A 19,352-nucleotide genomic window follows, 5' to 3' on the forward strand; every position below is an offset into this window, starting at 1 on the left:
TGTAACAGACACTGCTGCCAGGAACAAGGTAAGTGTGATACAGTGTTAATACCACAACATGTAACTGTCAGTATATAGCATTAAAACTACAACATGTAACAGACACTGCTGCCAGGAACACAGTTAGTGTGGTACATTGTTAACACCACAACATGTAACTGTCAGTATATAACATTAACCCTACAACATGTAACTGTCAGTATATAGCATTTAACCTACAACATGTAACAGACACTGCTGCCAGGAACACAGTTAGTGTGGTACATTGTTAACACCACAACATGTAACTGTCAGTATATAGCATTAAACCTACAACATGTAACAGACACTGCTGCCAGGAACACAGTTAGTGTGGTACATTGTTAACACCACAACATGTAACTGTCAGTATATAACATTAACCCTACAACATGTAACTGTCAGTATATAGCATTAACCCTACAACATGTAGCAGACACTGCTGTCAGGAACACAGTAAGTGTGATACAGTGTTAACCACACAATATGTAACTGTCAGTATATAGCATTAACCCTATAACATGTAACAGACGCTGTTACCAGGAACACAGTAAGTGTGATACAGTGTTAACCACACAATATGTAACTGTCAGTATATAGCATTAACCCTACAACATGTCACAGACACTGTTACCAGGAACACAGTAAGAGTGATACAGTGTTAACACCACAACATGTAACTGTTAGTATATAGCATTAACCCTACAACATGTAACTGTCAGTATATAGCATTTAACCTACAACATGTAACAGACACTGCTGCCAGGAACACAGTAAGTGTAATACAGTGTTAACACCACAACATGTAACTGTTAGTATATAGCATTAACCCTACAACATGTAACAGACACTGCTGCCAGGTACACAGTAAGTGTGATACATTGTTAACACCACAACATGTAACTGTCAGTATATAGCATTAAACCTACAACATGTAACAGACACTGCTGCCAGGAACACAGTAAGTGTGATACAGTGTTAACACCACAACTTGTTACTGTCAGTATATAGCATTAACCCTACAACATGTAACATACACTGCTGTCAGGAACACAGTAAGTGTTATACAGTGTTAACACCACAACATGTAACTGTCAGTATATAACATTAACCCTACAACATGTAACTGTCAGTATATAGCATTTAACCTACAACATGTAACAGACACTGCTGCCAGGTACACAGTAAGTGTGATACATTGTTAACACCACAACATGTAACTGTCAGTATATAACATTAACCCGACAACATGTAACAGACACTGTTACCAGGAAAACAGTAAGTGTGATACAGTGTTAACTCCACAACATGTAACTGTCAGTATATAGCATTTAACCTACATCATGTAACAGACACTGCTGCCAGGTACACAGTAAGTGTGATACAGTGTTAACACCACAGCATGTAACTGTCAGTATATAGCATTAACCCTACAACATGTAACATACACTGCTGTCAGGAACACAGTAAGTGTTATACAGTGTTAACACCACAACATGTAACTGTCAGTATATAGCATTTAACCTACAACATGTAACAGACACTGCTGCCAGGTACACAGTAAGTGTGATACAGTGTTAACACCACAACATGTAACTGTCAGTATATAGCATTAACCCTACAACATGTAACAGACACTGTGACCAGGAACACAGCTCTTATTTGTTTACATATTTTTCACCATCAAATTAGTCCAAATAACCCAAAAATGTAATGAATTATAATTTGTTGAAAAATAATTACCAGTATCTATCAAGGCAAATTATGGTAAAAGCAGAAAGTTTACAGATTTTACCTATTCAAAATTCTTTTTGATAGTTTGTTTTTGATATTGTTACAGTTTACCCTGGATGGTAAAGATATAAGTCCCACAGAAAGATTGGTGAGTAGAATTTAGATTACCGGTACTTCACGCATCATTGCTTTCATGATGTTGATACATAAAATATTAATGCACAGTGTTGAATTCTGTTTCTGGCTCTTCCATTTCAGATATATATTCAATCAGTGAGGTGTCTGCATTTAGAATCCTAAAGACATTTTTGATTACACTTTTCTCTCTCTTTAATTTGCATAGAGAAATCATTGTTCAATTGAGTAAAAGATTAGAAAAAAATATCAAGTAAGGTTAGGAATGATTATTATCCAGGAAACTGGAGCTAGCTTGGTATTGTAAAACTCTAAATTGTATGTATAGGTTGTTATCCAGTTTCATAAGTCCCATACAAATCATGGAATAATTGTTATGCCTGTAGTGTAACTTACGTTTTCATTATTGAAATTGTAAATAATGCTTAAATTGATTTCGAGAGGAATTTCATCCTCGATATCCAGGTGTTCGCTCACTTTCGCTCTCAGCACCCCTGGAATATGTCATAGCATAATGAAAGGCACACGAATAGCTACCTGGTATTTGATTGGCATAAAGCATGCAAACAAAAGTGTCTATTGGTTAGTTTTGCTGTTTCCAGTTGGCAGTCATATTGATATAACACCTGGGTAATGTAAACAGAGAGCAGTTAAAAGCTGATATGGATTTGTTGAGATCTGTTGTTCCTTGCTTGTTTACAGCTTACACAGAGGAGAGTGATGCCAGCCTCACGCCGTCCCTCCCAAGAGGCTCATTCTATTATCTCGGGGATGGACAGGCCATCAACTAGTTTGAGGATACAGCAGACGTACAGGTTTGACGACTCAGACAGCATTGCTACTTCACTAAAGATTGGCTCACCTATTCGGCGCAAAGCTGGACGTAGACGGTCCAAACCAAAAAATCGTCTCTCTAGTGATGAAAGATTTATTGATGTTTCCACAACTGATGGAGATTCTTCACAGGAAAACTCAAGATGTAGGTGTCCAAGATATAAAACTGGTATAAACTCTGGAAATGTTCAGTCCAGAGAAGGCTTCATAGGTACATCTGTTATAGAGAAATAAGGTGGAATGTCCTATACCTGATACAATATGATCACATATATATGTATATCTCTAAAACTAAACAATAAAAGCACAATTGAAGTGTTCATTTTTTCGTGAATTTTGAGATATTGCAGTGTCTGTATTCGTTCATTGTGTGTGTTTGTAGCGGGGTCACCAGTGCGGGTGATTGAGGGAAGATCCAGTATCAGAGATGAGGTGGAGGTGCTACGGGATCATTATGGGGTCAACTGGCTGCAAGTCATCAATGCAAACAAAGACGCTGCCATGAAAAGCAAGCAGAGTGGAATCAAAGTTCACACCGTGGAGCCGAGGAAACGACAGGTCAAGATTGGCAGGAAATCTGAACCAGTTGATGTTGACAAGAAATCAGAATCAGTTCATGCTGAGATCACTGACAGGAACGCTGAACTAGTGGTTAAAACAGAGGATGATATTTATCTCAATGATAGTACTGCAGGTCTCCCTGACAACATCCCAGATGGAGCCAGTAGTCATCACAGTGATCTTGAGGGGGATGATGACATTGAGGTTTTGACCTCTGAAAATGAAGGTAAGTAGTAAAATTTGAATTTTAGCTATTGCTGGATGCAGAAGAATAGAAAAATATTCAGTCATATTTCACTTGATGGTCAATAAACAAGCTGAAGTGTATTACAAAGAAAGGTGGATGTATATTCATGATTTTATGTATTACTTTTTCATCTTACATATTTCCCTTAACCAGATAGCCAAACAACTGTGCTACAGAGAGAGATATCGTCAGGAGAGATTTATAGCAAGGTGATCGACAGTCCTTCTGAGGAGAGGACAACACTTGTAACGCGACAGAACAGTTCCCACGGGGCTGAGTGGCAAAGGTTGGAGGAGGAACAGGAGCAATACTATGGTAAATACAGGATAATTTTGTATAAGGATTACCTGTAAGCTAGGACAGTTTTTTAAGAAACTTTAAACAATGTTGTAGCCTCACTTGTAGGGATCACTTTTTATCTATCTGGTAAAAGGAAAGATTAATGATAGTAAATACTATGTTTATTCAAGATTGAAAAAATATGTACCCATGGTATATTTGAATGTAGTGATTTAATTTCAATGAATTATTATTTATGGAATTATTTTCATAAATAGAAGCTGTTATACTTTAATTTGAAAATAATTCAATAAATTTATATTTTGTTTTGAATTTTTGCAGGAACTGAGAGTGAACCGTACATAGTGACACTCCCTAACCAGGAGGAAACTCACCTGATTGTGACGGTCAACCAGCGTTACATCATCGAGAAGGACCTCAACGGTCGGGTTGTTGAGATGCTGGACCTCAAATGTTTGGAGAAAATTACACTTTCCCACAATACCTTGCCACAGGAACAGGGAGAGGAGGAAGGAAGGGTGACGCCAATGCTGAGAATGAAGTTTGATTATGTGAGGAAAGACAGACGGGAGAGAACTTACATCATGGAAGATAATGATAATGCTGAGGTATGAAACGGGGAGAAAATATCACTATTGTTAGAATGTTTCAATTTTATTTATGGAATGGAATAAGTATTCCGTCTTTGCATATTGCAGAGTTATCTTCTCTTGGGAGCAGGTATTTATTGTTACGTCACTTGTTTGTGAGAGTAATGTCATCAATTTTTGAGAAAACAACGTAATTTTCTCACACAAACCAATGACGTAACAATCAATACCTGGTCCCAAGAGAAGATAACTCTGCAATACGCAAAGACGGAATAGTCAGCTTTGGTGTAAATGATCAGCAATTGTTAGAATAGAACCAGTTAAAAGTCAGCTGTGGTATATATGATCTTTTGTCCTGTTGAAATGGGGAAAAAAATCAAACATATGTAGCTATGAGGGATATAGGAAAATTATACACATGGGGATTGAATTTCCCAAACCCCCTTTCCTACAATAGTAGGTTTTCTTGACAGTGTTTAAGTTAACCAAAAATTGATTTACAGTATGATGTACATGTACCAAAGTAAACTTAAAAGTTAAAGTAGTTTGCAAAGGCTGTCGAGTTGTACATTATTAAGTAATTATCTATTTTTGTGAGTCAAGATGCTGAATGTATTTTTGGTTGTAGATAATCTCCGTTGACCAAAATTTCAATAAAATGATGAAGCATATCACATTGAATTGATACCATGTTTCATAACATCAGTTGATATTTTTTTGAATATTTTGAACTGAAACATTTGTTTTTATAAACTCCCTTGTCAAGATTTATAAAAAAAAACCAACGAACCAAGGTCACTGGGTGTATCCCATATGTTTGTATCTTGAAATTACAGATGTAGGAGACATTTTTGTAATTTTGCTACACACTACAGCATTTTCAGACTGATATTGATGTACATTTTGTATAACATATTGTGAAGTTACCTATACAAAATAGGTGGGTATGTCTAAATATTGATTCATAATAATATATTATATGATGCCCTAATTACATGTATGTATCTTTATCGACAGAGTTTCCAAGCTTTACTTCAACCTTGTCTGGATGAAAAAAAGTTGGACAGAAAACTACAAGGCCTCCTGCAGGTATGGTTACAAACTGTAAATCAAATAATGATGGGAATATTCCTTTACTATACCTTCAATGTTGTGTAGGTTTGACTTTTTTGTTAACCTTGCCCTACCATTTGATGCCTTTGTTGCAGTGTTTGAAGTGTTCTGCCCAGTTTGACAAGTCAGAAGCCACGCCTTCACAGCTTTCCTTACTGCAGACATTGTCCAAGAACAACCCCACACAGGGTAAGAGGCATCAAATGTCAGACACAGCATTTCTCTAAGCTCCTATTTTCAATCCTTCCAATTTGAATTCACTGGTTCAGGCTGTGTCTCTTGGTTTTGTTCTTTATCATCTTTATAAGACATTCCTCCATCAATTACTTTGATTAAGTAATGGATATGCAGCTCCCGATCAGTAGCATCAAGTTTTTTCCTGACTCTTGACTTTTTTTTTTTATCTTCCTACTTTTTGCTTCCAGAAACATTTATTTTAGTGTCATATCTCAAATGACTTAATGTCTTTACAAATTTTGATCAAACTTTATACAAAAGTCAAGTTTGAGTTTACCTTGGACAATTTTGTGTTTCATACTCCAAAGGTCTTCATGGATATGTGAATTAGATAGACATATATATGCATTAAAGGATGTTTGTTGCTTCGGAATGCTTTGGTCTTGTTCTAGATCTGTGTCTTGTTAAACTTAGGAGAATATCCTCTTCCTCAAATCATTAAAAAGTATCAACAAGGACTAGGGTTACTTTTGATTGTCATATTACAAACAATTAATATGAAATGTGTAAATTACCCAATTTTGCTGTATTTCAGACATCCCAGTAAAGTACGGTTGTCCTAAGTGTAAAAGTCAGTTGGTAGTTCAGATGGACACTCGTGAGAAACCATCCTCACACCAGACCACACCAGTAGGTTCCCTCTCCTCTGTGTCCAGCCTAAATAACATCATGGGTGGAGCAAGCAACAAAAGGTCTCCACGGTCAAGATCACCTGTGAAAGTGGGTAATGGGTCCCCCCTACTAGGAGAGCCTCTGATCAGTACAGCAGTGGTAGATATTGATTCTCCTGTCAAACAAACCTTGTCACAGTTTGAACATGACCTACATTTCCACAGAGACAGGTAAACATAATATATGCCTAGGGAAGTCGACACCAGACATAAATACATCAGTAAAGGCGTAATTAGGTACTTTTCCCCTATCTTTGCTGCATTTTCTAACAATCATTTTAGACCCTACCACTCATATATTATAACTTAAAGTACATGTTGGTACCTTATCCCAGATAACTCAAGGGTTTTGTCATCAGTGTCACTTTTGGCTAGTATTTCCTGATTATAAGAATTTTCCTTTTGGGAAGCAACTACTAAATTGAATGGATGACATATTGTTTCAATGTGTCATCAGGTTATTTTGTATATACAGAGTAAATTTTACCAGATCTCACTATTGTATGAATTGGTAAATTGAGTCTGTGATATCTAAACTTGTTGATCCACATTAGACAGGTTTAACTGTATATCTGTCCTGAATTTTGTCATTTTGTCTCTTGTTGACCAGCTTTATTTCTGTTAGCAGAACAGAAGATGTTATTACTGGTTCTCCTGTTGCTAAATCCACACCACTGAAAGACGATTCTTCAGAACGGCGCATTTCTTTGTCTGGCAAACCGTCTAATGGCAACCTACAAGGTTTGTTTAGAATCAAGTAAATCCATGAGGGTACCTTTAATTTCCAGGTTTTGAACTGGAAGAAATATGGGTTCAAAGCCTTATGACAGTTACTTTAAATATTGTTATCATTCGTTATATTTGATGCTTTTGAAACTCTAAATGTACTTTCGCTATGCCATTTAACAATGTTGAGTATCGTAAAAGTGCTCTCTTTGTTTTATGCTTTGTTCTATACACATTGGCTCCAAAATAAGATACACATGATAAGGTTATGTTGAGATTTTCTAAAAATGTGTAAAAGAACTGGACTGGGTCAGTCGCTTGTAGCTAAATTGGTCAGGGCTTCTGCCTAGAGTTAAGACATCCAGGGTTTATATTCTGGTTTGGCCGTTCATTTTTCCACGCCAGTTATGAATGATGATACAGTGACCACAATTGACTGATGATGTTGTCATTGATTAATTACAGAGGAACCAAAACCAGAACATCCACTACCTTCCCTAGTTGTGATGTCACGCTCCGATGGCTTTTCCCGGACAGAACAAGATCAGAGACTGCATCGTATGACGAAGTCCTCATCCAATGTGGCTAGCGGACAAAGTGTTACTACACCAACAGAGAATAAAGCTTTCCAAAGGAACTGCTCTTGGTCGGATGTTAACAAGGCACTTTCTAATAAGACACAACAACACCGGACATCAGTAGATAGTGATATTACAATCCTCACTAACACCAGTGAGAGTAGTGTAGCAGTCATCTCTGAGTCAAGTATTGAAACCATCCCTGATCCCAAGGTCAAGGTCGCAGACAAAGATCAAGGTCAAGAACAGTTGGAGTGTGTGTTTAAGCAAGACTTACCCCTTCCTATGTCAAGTATTGCTCTTGCCTCTCTAGGGGCAGCGACAGAAGGTGTGGGTGCAACAAAGAAAGTCAATTTAAATGGCATTGCTGAAGAGCAGGGGGAGATAACCCCTATTGGTTCTCCTCTGTCAACAAGTATATGTTCCAGTATGGTTTCAAGTGTGTATGAAAACTCACTTGTGACGGCTAGTGAGGAGGACTTAAATGCATTGGTGGAAAATACAAATGTGATCAATCAGAAAGCACCTATGGCAATGGAGGACAACAATAATGGAGAGAATGACGTTAGCATTTACGATAACTCATATAATAACGACAGCATTTATGACAACAATGTAGACAATGAACATCGCACATCTTCAACGCAGGATACCAGCGATGAAGTTGATAATATAACAAATGAATTCCATACAGCACTTACTAGCCAAAACCAAAGTGAGGGGCCTGATCAGGAGAATAGTGCAGAAGCGCAGACTACTCATGGTACCAGTAACGGAAACCACATGGAGACATCAGATGAAGGAGAGTCGTCTGGATCAGTATTAGCAACCATGGAGGATGTGGACTTCACCACTGTAGATCACCGGCTCAAGCTGTTCCTGATGATGAAAATACTAGAGGATGGGGAGGAATGTCAGTGTTCACTGCAGGTAAGATATAATTGTCAGAGTGCCCTAAATGTAGTATGTAATTGTTACAGTACCCTACAGGTAAGATACAATATGGTGGTAATTGTCCCTCATCCCCAGGTAGGATATAATTGTCAGAGTGCCCTAAATGTAGTATGTACTTGTCTAAGTATCCTCAATGTAAGATACAATAACGGTGGTAATTGTCCCCATCCCTGGTATAATACAATTGTCATTGCCCCAACCAGGTAAAATGCATTTGTTAATGTACCCCTGAACCCCTAGCTGGGATACCATTGATAATGTACCCCTGTGAACCCTAGCTGGGATACAATTGTAAAGGTACCCCTGGACCATAGCTGGGATACAATTGTAAAGGTACCCCAGGACCATAGCTGGGATACAATTGTAGAGGTACCCCTGGACCATAGCTGGGATACAATTGTAAAGGTACCCCTGGACCATAGCTGGGATACAATACAATTGTAAATGTACCCCTGAACCCTAGCTGGGATACAATTGTAAATGTACCCCTGAACCCCTAGCTGGGATACAATTGTAAAGGTACCCCTGGTCCATAGCTGGGATACAATTGTTAATGTACCCCTGAACCCCTAGCTGGGATACAATTGTAAATGTACCCCTGAACCCCTAGCTGGGATACAATTGCAAATCTACCCCTGAACCCCTAGCTGGGATACAATTATAAATGTACCCCTGAACCCTAGTTGGGATACAATTATAAATGTACCTCTGAACCCCTAGCTTGGATATATTTGTTAATGTACCCATGAACCCCTAGCAGGGATATATTTGTTAATATGTGCTTCAGGTAAAATGCATTTGTCGTTGTGCCCTCTGTAAGATATACATGTAAACATCAAAGTGTCCTCCAGGTGAGATACAAATGTCATTTTGCATATCAAAGGTTTCGTTAATGGTTAGCAGTGATGTAACAACTTGTAATCTGATACACTTGTGCTATTAAAATGTCTGCTACACATTTAACAGTATTGATACGATTGTATGTTTCAGTGTGATATAGTACAATACATGTCCCCAGAACCTGTCAAAGGCCTCGTGGTTTTCACCACCTCCAAGATCATCATACTGAAGATACTGGATGAATACTCGAGGTATGTACATCTATTGATGGCCAGTTCTGACTACATTTTCTTTGGGACTGTAATGAGGAGCATACCCTTACAGAAATACTTGGTGCTATGTACAGAAGTCTGTAAAGATGTTACAGACATTTATCAAGTTTGTTAATACATGTACCAGCTAAGGACAACAGCAGTCAGCCAAAATGTAAAAAAGTATAATATATATATAATCGACAATTGGGTATCTTTAACCTTGATTTATTTTGGAAAATGGGTCAGTTCAGTATAATATAAGAAATGACTGCAGATTCGTAAAAACATGCTGCCAGATGGGTTTTGTTGTTGAGGTAAAGTTTTCTTTATATTTGTTATCATTTTACTGATGTCAATATAGCTTTACAGAAAATTGTAGATATAGTCATTCAACAGCAGTGTATGATCAATTTAAATAAGTTATGTAACATGGTACAACGTTCTCATACTTTTGTTCATGTAAGTGCCTTCAGTAATGTATTTTTTTGAAATTGTTGTATTGTAGCAGTGATTCTGTGGACACGTCTCTGAGCTGTATAGAAAATCAACCAATCACAGAGCTACAATACATTGACATCGGTCTTGGTTACCAGACACTGCGTTTTGAGTTTGATACAGAGTGTTCCAGCTACACCTTTATCATCAGGGACGAGAAAAGATGCAAAAGTTACATCAGCCTCATAACAGGTAATGAAATGTGGTATATTTTAAGTGAAGATATATTGTTTGAATATTTGGAGTTGATACATTTTTTCAGCCTCCTCCCACCCTCCCTGGTTGTTTTCTGTGACACTCTTTAGGTCAGTTATGTCAATGGCTCCTGTGTGATTCCAATTTCTGTTTGTAGCTTTCTGGGGTGAATGGCCACCAAATTTAATCCTTTGAATGACCTTGACCAACATTTAAGGTCACAGGGGTTTATTATGTTAAAAAGTTACACGTTTTTCTAGAGATCCAAAAATGCCAAATAAGGTCAATAATAATTTGCCTGTAGTTAGCCGAGATGTATTGTTTACAAGTTCGTTATAAATGACCTTGACTTGCTTTTTACTACTTCTGCCAAATAGGAGAAAAAGCTTTGTTAAAATTTTATTTGTCAGGTGACTGCTACAGCCCATGGGTCTCCCGTATTTAACTGATCTCCACATTATAATCTAGGACTCAATGTTTATAGCATATTTGACACCATGACAGAGAAAATGGTTCAACATTTTCTGTTTTCTAGGTATTGTACAGAGTACAGCATTCAGTCATGGCAGTCGACTTGAGGGAATATCCAAATACAATGCTACGACATTGGACAACCTACGGAGTACCATTATCACCTGTGATTTGGAGGAGGGGGAGATAATTGAAGAAGATGACAGCTATGTATTAGTGCGTTACTTGTCATGTCATCGTGCAGTTGAATTGGGTAAGTGGTAGCCCCTCATTGGTAATACTGAGTCTGTAGGAAAGTAAAGATTGCATTTTTAACCTTTGGCCTATCTGTCCAATCACACTTAGTCCGGGACAGATCTCCAGTACTATATTACCTAGAATATCTAAATTCTGTATACAGTACTATGTAAGTACATTGTGAGATTGCTAGGTGTGATATGCTTTAAGGAGGTTAACGTGACCAGGATTTCGACCTTTAACCTTTGTGTCATAGCAAACGTTTTAACATCACACTTTGTGTGGGGGATATCAATTTCACATAGGATTACCAAGCATGGTTAATGAGTACATTATCAGGTGGCAGGTTTTGTATTGTATACTAAAAGTAGGTCACTGTAACCTTTGCTTGACCTTTGACGATGAGTGAAAGGCTTGTCCATAATATAACTTGTAAATATAATACTTACAAAAAAACCACTTTTATATACTAATATTACATCCATATCAGGTCGGTTTTAGAATGTTGAAGTGTCATGTACTGGAACCATTGATTTTGATTTCTAGGATTGAAAACATTTGTTCTAACCAAACTTTGTACACAGTGATATTACTTCACCCTTTAAATTTTGCTGACATTGCTTGTAATTCTACTCCATAAAAAAGCTTGTAATTCTGCTCCCATAAGAAAGCTTGTAATTCTTCTCCCATAAGAAAGCTTGTAATTCTTCTCCCATAAGAAAGCTTGTAATTCTTCTCCCATAAAAAAGCTTGTAATTCTGCTCCCATAAGAAAGCTTGTAATTCTGCTCCCATAAGAAAGCTTGTAATTCTACTCCCATAAGAAAGCTTGTAATTCAACTCCCATAAGAAAGCTTGTAATTCTACTCCATAAAAAAGCTTGTAATTCTGCTCCCATAAGAAAGCTTGTAATTCTGCTCCCATAAGAAAACTTGTAATTCTTCTCCCATAAGAAAGCTTGTAATTCTTCTCCCATAAGAAAGTTTGTAATTCTAGTTCCATAAGAAAGCTTGTAATTCTACTTCCATAAGATAGTTTGTAGATCTACTCCCATAAGAAAGCTTGTAATTCTTCTCCCATAAGAAAGTTTGTAATTCTAGTTCCATAAGAATGCTTGTAATTCTACTTCCATAAGAAAGTTTGTAGTTCTACTCCCATAGGAAAGTTTGTAATTCTACTCCCATAAGAAAGCTTGTAATTCTACTATATTAAGAAAGCTCGTGAATCTGCTCCATTAAGAAAGCTTGTAATTCTAGTCCCATAAGAAAGCTTGTAATTCTGCCCCGTAAGAAAACTTGTACTTCTACTCCCATAATAAAGCTTGTAATTCTACTCCCATAAGAAAGCTTGTAATTCTGCTCCCATAAGAAAGCTTGTTATTCTACTCCCATAAGAAAGCTTGTAATTCTGCTCCCATAAGAAAGCTTGTAATTCTACTCCCATAAGAAAGCTTGTAATTCTACTCCATAAAAAAGCTTGTAATTCTGCTCCCATAAGAAAGCTTGTAATTCTACTCCCATAAGAAAACTTGTAATTCTGCTCCCATAAGAAAGCTTGTAATTCTATTCCCATAAGAAAGCTTGTAATTCTACTCCCATAAGAAAGCTTGTAATTCTGCCCCGTAAGAAAACTTGTACTTCTACTCCCATAAGAAGCTTTTAATTCTGCTCCGTTAAGAAAGCTTGTAATTATACTCCCATAAGAAAGCTTGTAATTCTGCTCCATAAGAAAGCTTGTAATTCTACTCCCATAAGAAAACTTGTAATTCTGCTCCCATAAGAAAGCTTGTAATTCTTCTCCCATAAAAAAGCTTGTAATTCTACTCCCATAAGAAAGCTTGTAATTCTACTCCCATTAAAAAGCTTGTAATTATATTTCTTGTTATCCAGATGAGGATGATATACGTCCAGTGGGTCTTGCGGTCACTGCAACTGATCTTTGCATGCTACAAGAAAACCACCAGTGGCCAATCCCTAGACTTCAAGCGCCTCTAAGTGATGAGGTCAAAGGCCAACAGTTCACCATGCTGGACAAACAGAAGATTAACTACATAGCAACAGTGGTAAGAATGAGAATACAGTAAAGTCTGTGTTAAGTAAAGTACTGTAGTGTACAGTAAATGTAGGGTCAAGTTAAGATCAAGTACAAGATTATTTTTTAAAAGTCTTATTTTATATATCATGATTTGTAGTAATGCTGATATTAGTTACCTCCATGAAAACTTTGGGGAACATATAGTCGCCACTCTGTCCGTCCATCCATCAGTCCGGGGCTATAATTTTGGACATGCTATAGATAGTCCAATGAAATTTAAGTGATACATGTAGGATGGCATGTGTTATTTTCCACTATTTGGTCCCTAAGCCAAAGATCAAGGTCACATTTAGGTCAAAGGTAAAACTTGTTGTCCTGACCATAACTTTTGACTCGCCAAAGACACCTCCATAAAATTTTAAGGAGTATATGCAGGATGGCAAGGCGGTGTGTCATGTACCATTTTTGGGTCTGTATGCCTAAGGTCAATGTCACATTGAGATCAGAGGTCTAATACATTGTCTAGCAATATCTTAAATCACTGCTCTAGATGACTTCATGAAAGGTCAAGGTCAAACTGAGATCAAGGGTAAAATTCAGCATCCAGACCATAACTTATAAAGGATAGACAGGGAATGTGTGTCATAAAGCTATGTGTGTCATAAAGCTATTGGGTCTTTACACCCAAGGTCAAGGTACAACATGAAATTTAGGTTAAAGGTCAAATTCAGTTTCCGAGTGATAACTTTTGGCTTGCTGAAGATAACTAGATTAAATTTGAGTGATATATGTAGGATTGAAAGGCAGTGTGGCATAACACTTTCGGGTCTTCTCTTGTGAGCAGGTATTGATTGTTACGTCATTGGTTTGTAGGAGAAAATTACATCCTTTTCTCAAAAATTGATGACGTTACTCTCACAAACAAATGACGTAACAATCAATATCTGCTCACAAGAGAAGATAACTCTACAATACGCAAAGACGGAATACACCCATGGTCAAGTCCACGTTGAGATCAAATGTCAAATTAATTTTCTCGACTATAAACTTCAGACTTGCTGAATTATTATAATAGATATGAAATTTTATAGAAATATGTAAAATGGCAAAGCATTGTGTTTCATACCATTTTGGGGTCTGTGTGTCAAAGGTCAAAATGTTTGTCCAAGTCTTAACTTTTATGTCTTTAAAGGTAAATGTAAAATGAAAAAAACTGTTGGTTGCATACCACTTTGGAGTTCATTCACTTCAGACAGTCAAGTAATTTCAGAGATAACAATGGCACTAGGCATGATGATTTCAGATCTAGATATGTAACACATAGCTTTTATCATCCCGTCGTAACAAAAGTTCAAGGGGATATAGGATTCCGCCTGTACGTACGACATATGTACGTATATACATACATACTGTTACACTCTTTGTCATCGCTCTGGCGACTTCATTCCTCAATGGAATTTCACGAAACTTCATACAAGTGTTTAGTATGACAATACCTTGAACAAATTCACGTTTCAGGTTTTCTACGTTGAAAGTCAAGGTCACTGTTACTATTTTTAGAAAAACTTTGTCATCGCTCTATTGACTTCATTCCTCAAAGGTTCCTGAAACTTGATACCAGTGTGACAATGTCTTGGAACAAGTTCGGTTTCAGGTTTCTGCGTTTAAGGTCAAGGTTACCTTTACAATTTTACAAAAAAAAATCACATCGTATTGACTTCATTCCTCAATGGAATTTCATGTAACTTCATACAAGTGTTACGTATGGCAATGCCTTTAACAACTTTTCCTTTTGGGTTTTCGATGTTGAAGGTCAAGGTCACTGTTACTTTGTTTAGAAAAAACTTTGTCATCGCTCTAGCGACTTCATTTCCTCTTACATATGTCAAAATGTGTGAATGCAAGGGGATTTGTATCACTTGTGATGCCTTGTTCCAGTCCAATTGACCTTTTAGGGGAGCATAATCAATCAGTTTTTTAAATCTTGTTCTAAATGATTGCACTTAAAAATAAATAAGAAGTTGTGATTATGAATGATTAAGTATCAAACTCTAAAGCCACCATTATATCTGTATGTTAGGAGATGTGTGAGACGGACAACACCCAGCTAAGGTTCACATTCTTCAGCGAGGAGTCGGGGGAGGAGACGTGCTGGCAGCTTGCCTTTCCTTCGACACACAGCGTACAGTCACTGGTCAGTGCCATCAGAGAGCCGTGGGAGAGTGAGTTTGGTGTGGCACTAGATGTTACACCGGTCTCCTTCACAGAAGACTAAACTGACATGTGATTCATGTGGACGATAGTAATACAGAGTTATAGCTGTTGTCAGAAGACTTTCCCCTGGTATTTACTGTAAAGATCTGGAGAGAAATCTAGATTAATTTTGAAAAATGATACCAGGGCAATATGTCTTATAAATAATATTGTCCATGTTTTTGTGTTATTAAACATGAAACATTTTAAAAGTGCCATATGAAACCCAAAAAATATGGAAAGTACTCTTTTCTGAAAACTCAAAACTTTTAAGGAAATCCAGATCTCATAGTAACCATTTATCACATCATTTTCAAAACCTTGACTGAACTAAGAAGTAGCTGTTAAAGAAATTCTCATTTTATTTAACCTGTGAATTGCACATATACTACTAACATTTGAATAGGCTTGACTTAAGATAAGTTATGATATCAAAGATAGAATCATTGCTGCAAAACAGGTTGTCCTCATGACTGGAATACATTGTGTATGTGAAAAGCTTGATAATATGGTGTTCCGTTGTGTGACTTCACTACATACTAGTGTATCATGGCAAATGTTGTGTTGTCAAAAAGTTCGATCTTGTGGTCAGTTCAGAAGTCAACAAACATCATTCTATATATTGCAGTACGTTTGCACGAGATGAACCAATGTGAGTCCATCAACTAGAGTGATATATGTGTAATACAGTTAACTTTGCCTTATTGTAGCTTACTGCTTTAGGTCTGTCAAATTATAAGATGTATTGTACAAACTATGCGTAATGCAAAACAGGAAATAGTCACCTGCGTTGTCATTTTCTTTTATTTGTCCTTGAACAAGAGTTTGTATTACACATTCTGTCAAACATTTGCAAGGTGGCTGATCTAGGCGGAGCCTCTTTGAGGAGGGTGACTTCACAGTTACACAAAAGTGTGTCAAATTGTAGAGAGGCAAAAATACTACTACAATGGACTTGTATATGTCTTTAAGTTGAATGTAATGAAACCATCTCAATGATGTTTTTATGGCTTGTTTAATGTGATAATTCTTGTTTAAGCTTCCACATGTCCACATACTGCTAGTTACTGCTGCAATAAACAGTCTTCTGTAGATGGAACATTCACATTTTCATATTTTAAAACATAATATTTTTCTTAATTTGATTTATACGTTGACTGTGAAACTGTTTTTTTAGACTGGATTTTGATTTGATTTTGTTCATTTCAGGTATATTTTCTTGCCAAACTAACATAAATGTTATAGTTGTAATGACTGTGATTTCATGCCATATTTTTTCCATTTATTTCTACGTATGTAAGCAAATACAGTCCTTACCAGTGGTTTTAAACCTTTCCTGTACTATTGCCACTCTATGTACTTGTTTTATATCCGCAATGCTAACCTTGTGATTTAGATAGATATAAGAAATATGTGTGCAAGCTTATGTATTTCTGTTATATAATAGTCATATGTATAGGAGTATATACTGTACAACATAAAACTTGTGATATTCATGGTTTTCGTGATTACTGTGTATTCGTGAATATTAATTAGTACAACAGATAGCTTATAACTATAAGGTACTGGATCACAGATATGGGCAGACTGAGCAAATTTATATCGACAAAGTAATATGAGGGTATAAAACCCTGACAAATGTTTTAAGTTATGTTATACAGTATTATGTACTATCATTACAGTGTCCGACAAGTATTAAGGCCAAACATAACTATCTTGTGTTTCTGTTATCATCCTCAGAAAAAATACGGTAGGTAGGTAGGTAGGCATTTTTTTCTTTCTTTTGGAAACTATTTTGACTATGCTGATATAGAGCAGATGTTCTGACTTTTAACAACACATATCACTAAATGCCAATAAAACCTTCAGGGTAGGCAGAAAAATCTAGGGTAGGTAAGGTAAGCAGAAACACAAGATGTTTTTATTTGGCTAAATCTCAAAGGAGGATTAGGGGCAATTATGATAATACAGTTACTATATGAACATTGGAGTGTAGCATTACCTGTTACAAAGTAAAAGGAGTGTTTTATGTGTCTTTTGGGGCTGCCACTTCTGTACTGTAATTTGTGACAATTTTCATCAATACCGGTTGCATTCTGCGATTGAATCATTTTAACTGAAAAATATGTTGATTCATCAATTTCTGCAAATGTGTTTGCTGTGATTGTAACAGGTTTAAAATTTCACAACCTGTGAGGTAAATAATTTTGTAAAAATTGAAGAATTCAAGATCAATACCGGTTCTATGTATCATTTGCATAATAATTGTGCAGTACATTCATACCTCATCAATTGCTTTGCTATTGTATAACACTTGTAGATACGACTCATGATCACTAGTAGCCATTTTATTGACACTACAAAATTGTTTCCATTGTTAAAAAGTGCATCCGTTTTATCTTTAGGACTGAAGTTGGATTTAAACCCATGTTTGTTATGATGTGTTTTGAAAATTAGATTACAACACCTGAAGTATTTGTTATATGTGTATTATTTCACAGGGAAAATATGCTATGATGTTGTCTTTCAATGCTTAAGCATTGCTGACCTCAATTCTTTTCAGCTCTTATAATGAATTTATAATCTAAATTATGATATTTGTGTGCGAGTTTTGTGTGGTTCAGTTAATAGACAGAGGTAAATACTTGTTCGATTATTTGTTATTTTTAAAAAATGCATTCTGATCACTTGAAACCTTCTGAAGTTTGTGGAACGAAGGGGGAAATCTTTTAAAGGGTATATATATTTATTATCAATCCAAACCTAAACAAGTTTGAGGATCTCAAAGATGAAATTTCAACAGTACTTATTTATGGTTCATGATATGTTAAATTTTGAACTGTAAGTTAGAAGCAATTTCCATCAAATCATGATCAGTAAGTGTCTGAAGACAAAATGTTGTTCTAGCATTAATATTATTGATGGTCAGATCTGTTAATGTGTAATTATAAATTATTATTAAACTGACACTCTCTGAATACTTAATAGATAAGTAAGAGGTGTAACATTGCGTTGTAAGGGTTCTATCAAGCGAATAAGTGATAGGTATATGCTGTATTAATCTATTTATAGATCTTCTTTGCATACAGTGAAAAAGTGTGTTCTGAAATTCCTCAAATGTAGTAAAATGGCAAATATATTATGGGTGACAAAATCTATACATTGAAAAAGTTACAGTCAAACATCCAAAAATAATTAGATAGGTGCAATAATTCACTAATGCATTATTTATATTAAAACACATGTCAATTCTACTCGGTTCCTTAAGGCCTTATTACACAGAATAAATCCTTAAGGCCTTACCACCAGGTATAGATCCCAAAGGCCTTAAAACCCATTACACAATGTAATTTTCCCTACTTTTCTATGTTATGCATACTTTAAACTTATTTATGTTTGGGATATGTAATTATTTTGTTTTACTGTGATATATTTACTGTCTTGTCTTCAAAAGATGGAAGAATGTCTTTTATTAAGTTTTGTCAGACCAGACAAGTGTTTGTATGTGAAAGATTTTATACCCATCAGACCAGACAAGTGCTTGTATGTGAAAGTTTTTATACCCATCAGACCAGACAGGTGTTGGTATGTGAAGGTTTATATATCCATCAGACAAGACAGGTGTTGGTACATTTGTATGTGAAGGTTTATATACCCATCAGACTAGACAGGTTTTTGTATGTTAAGGTTTATATACCCATCATACCAGACAGGTGTTAATGTATGTGAAGGTTTATATACCCATCAGACAAGACAGGTGTTGGTATGTGAAGGTTTATATACCCATCAGACCAGACAGGTGTTGGTATGTGAAGGTTTATATACTCATCAGACCAGACAGGTGTTGGTATGTGAAGGTTTATATACCCATCAGAC

The 19,352-nt window shown here is 36.3% G+C and overlaps 1 protein-coding gene across 6 annotated transcripts in view; it reads left to right on the plus strand.

The window, feature by feature from the left end:
- The window catches only part of LOC110452888 (serine/threonine-protein kinase 11-interacting protein-like), a 36,180-nt gene that overhangs the window by 9,414 nt on the left and 7,414 nt on the right, over positions 1-19,352 (plus strand). Inside the window, exons 9-24 of one of the 6 annotated variants that reach the window (XM_021501617.1) lie at positions 1,859-1,900; positions 2,590-2,866; positions 3,104-3,508; positions 3,683-3,844; positions 4,151-4,437; positions 5,437-5,508; positions 5,628-5,721; positions 6,305-6,611; positions 7,069-7,181; positions 7,626-8,674; positions 9,689-9,789; positions 10,298-10,479; positions 11,018-11,206; positions 13,079-13,251; positions 15,304-19,071; positions 19,122-19,333. In XM_021501617.1, coding sequence (XP_021357292.1) covers positions 1,859-1,900; positions 2,590-2,866; positions 3,104-3,508; positions 3,683-3,844; positions 4,151-4,437; positions 5,437-5,508; positions 5,628-5,721; positions 6,305-6,611; positions 7,069-7,181; positions 7,626-8,674; positions 9,689-9,789; positions 10,298-10,479; positions 11,018-11,206; positions 13,079-13,251; positions 15,304-15,498 — 3,648 coding nt within the window. In that variant the 3' untranslated portion in view covers positions 15,499-19,071; positions 19,122-19,333. The remainder of the gene's footprint in view (positions 1-1,858; positions 1,901-2,589; positions 2,867-3,103; positions 3,509-3,682; positions 3,845-4,150; positions 4,438-5,436; positions 5,509-5,627; positions 5,722-6,304; positions 6,612-7,068; positions 7,182-7,625; positions 8,675-9,688; positions 9,790-10,297; positions 10,480-11,017; positions 11,207-13,078; positions 13,252-15,303; positions 19,072-19,121; positions 19,334-19,352) is intronic. The other 5 variants (XM_021501621.1, XM_021501619.1, XM_021501618.1 and 2 more) reach the window with 5 other exon arrangements.

The sequence above is a fragment of the Mizuhopecten yessoensis genome, unplaced genomic scaffold (genome assembly GCF_002113885.1).
Source record: "Mizuhopecten yessoensis strain PY_sf001 unplaced genomic scaffold, ASM211388v2 scaffold6967, whole genome shotgun sequence".
Lineage (NCBI taxonomy): Eukaryota > Metazoa > Mollusca > Bivalvia > Pectinida > Pectinidae > Mizuhopecten > Mizuhopecten yessoensis.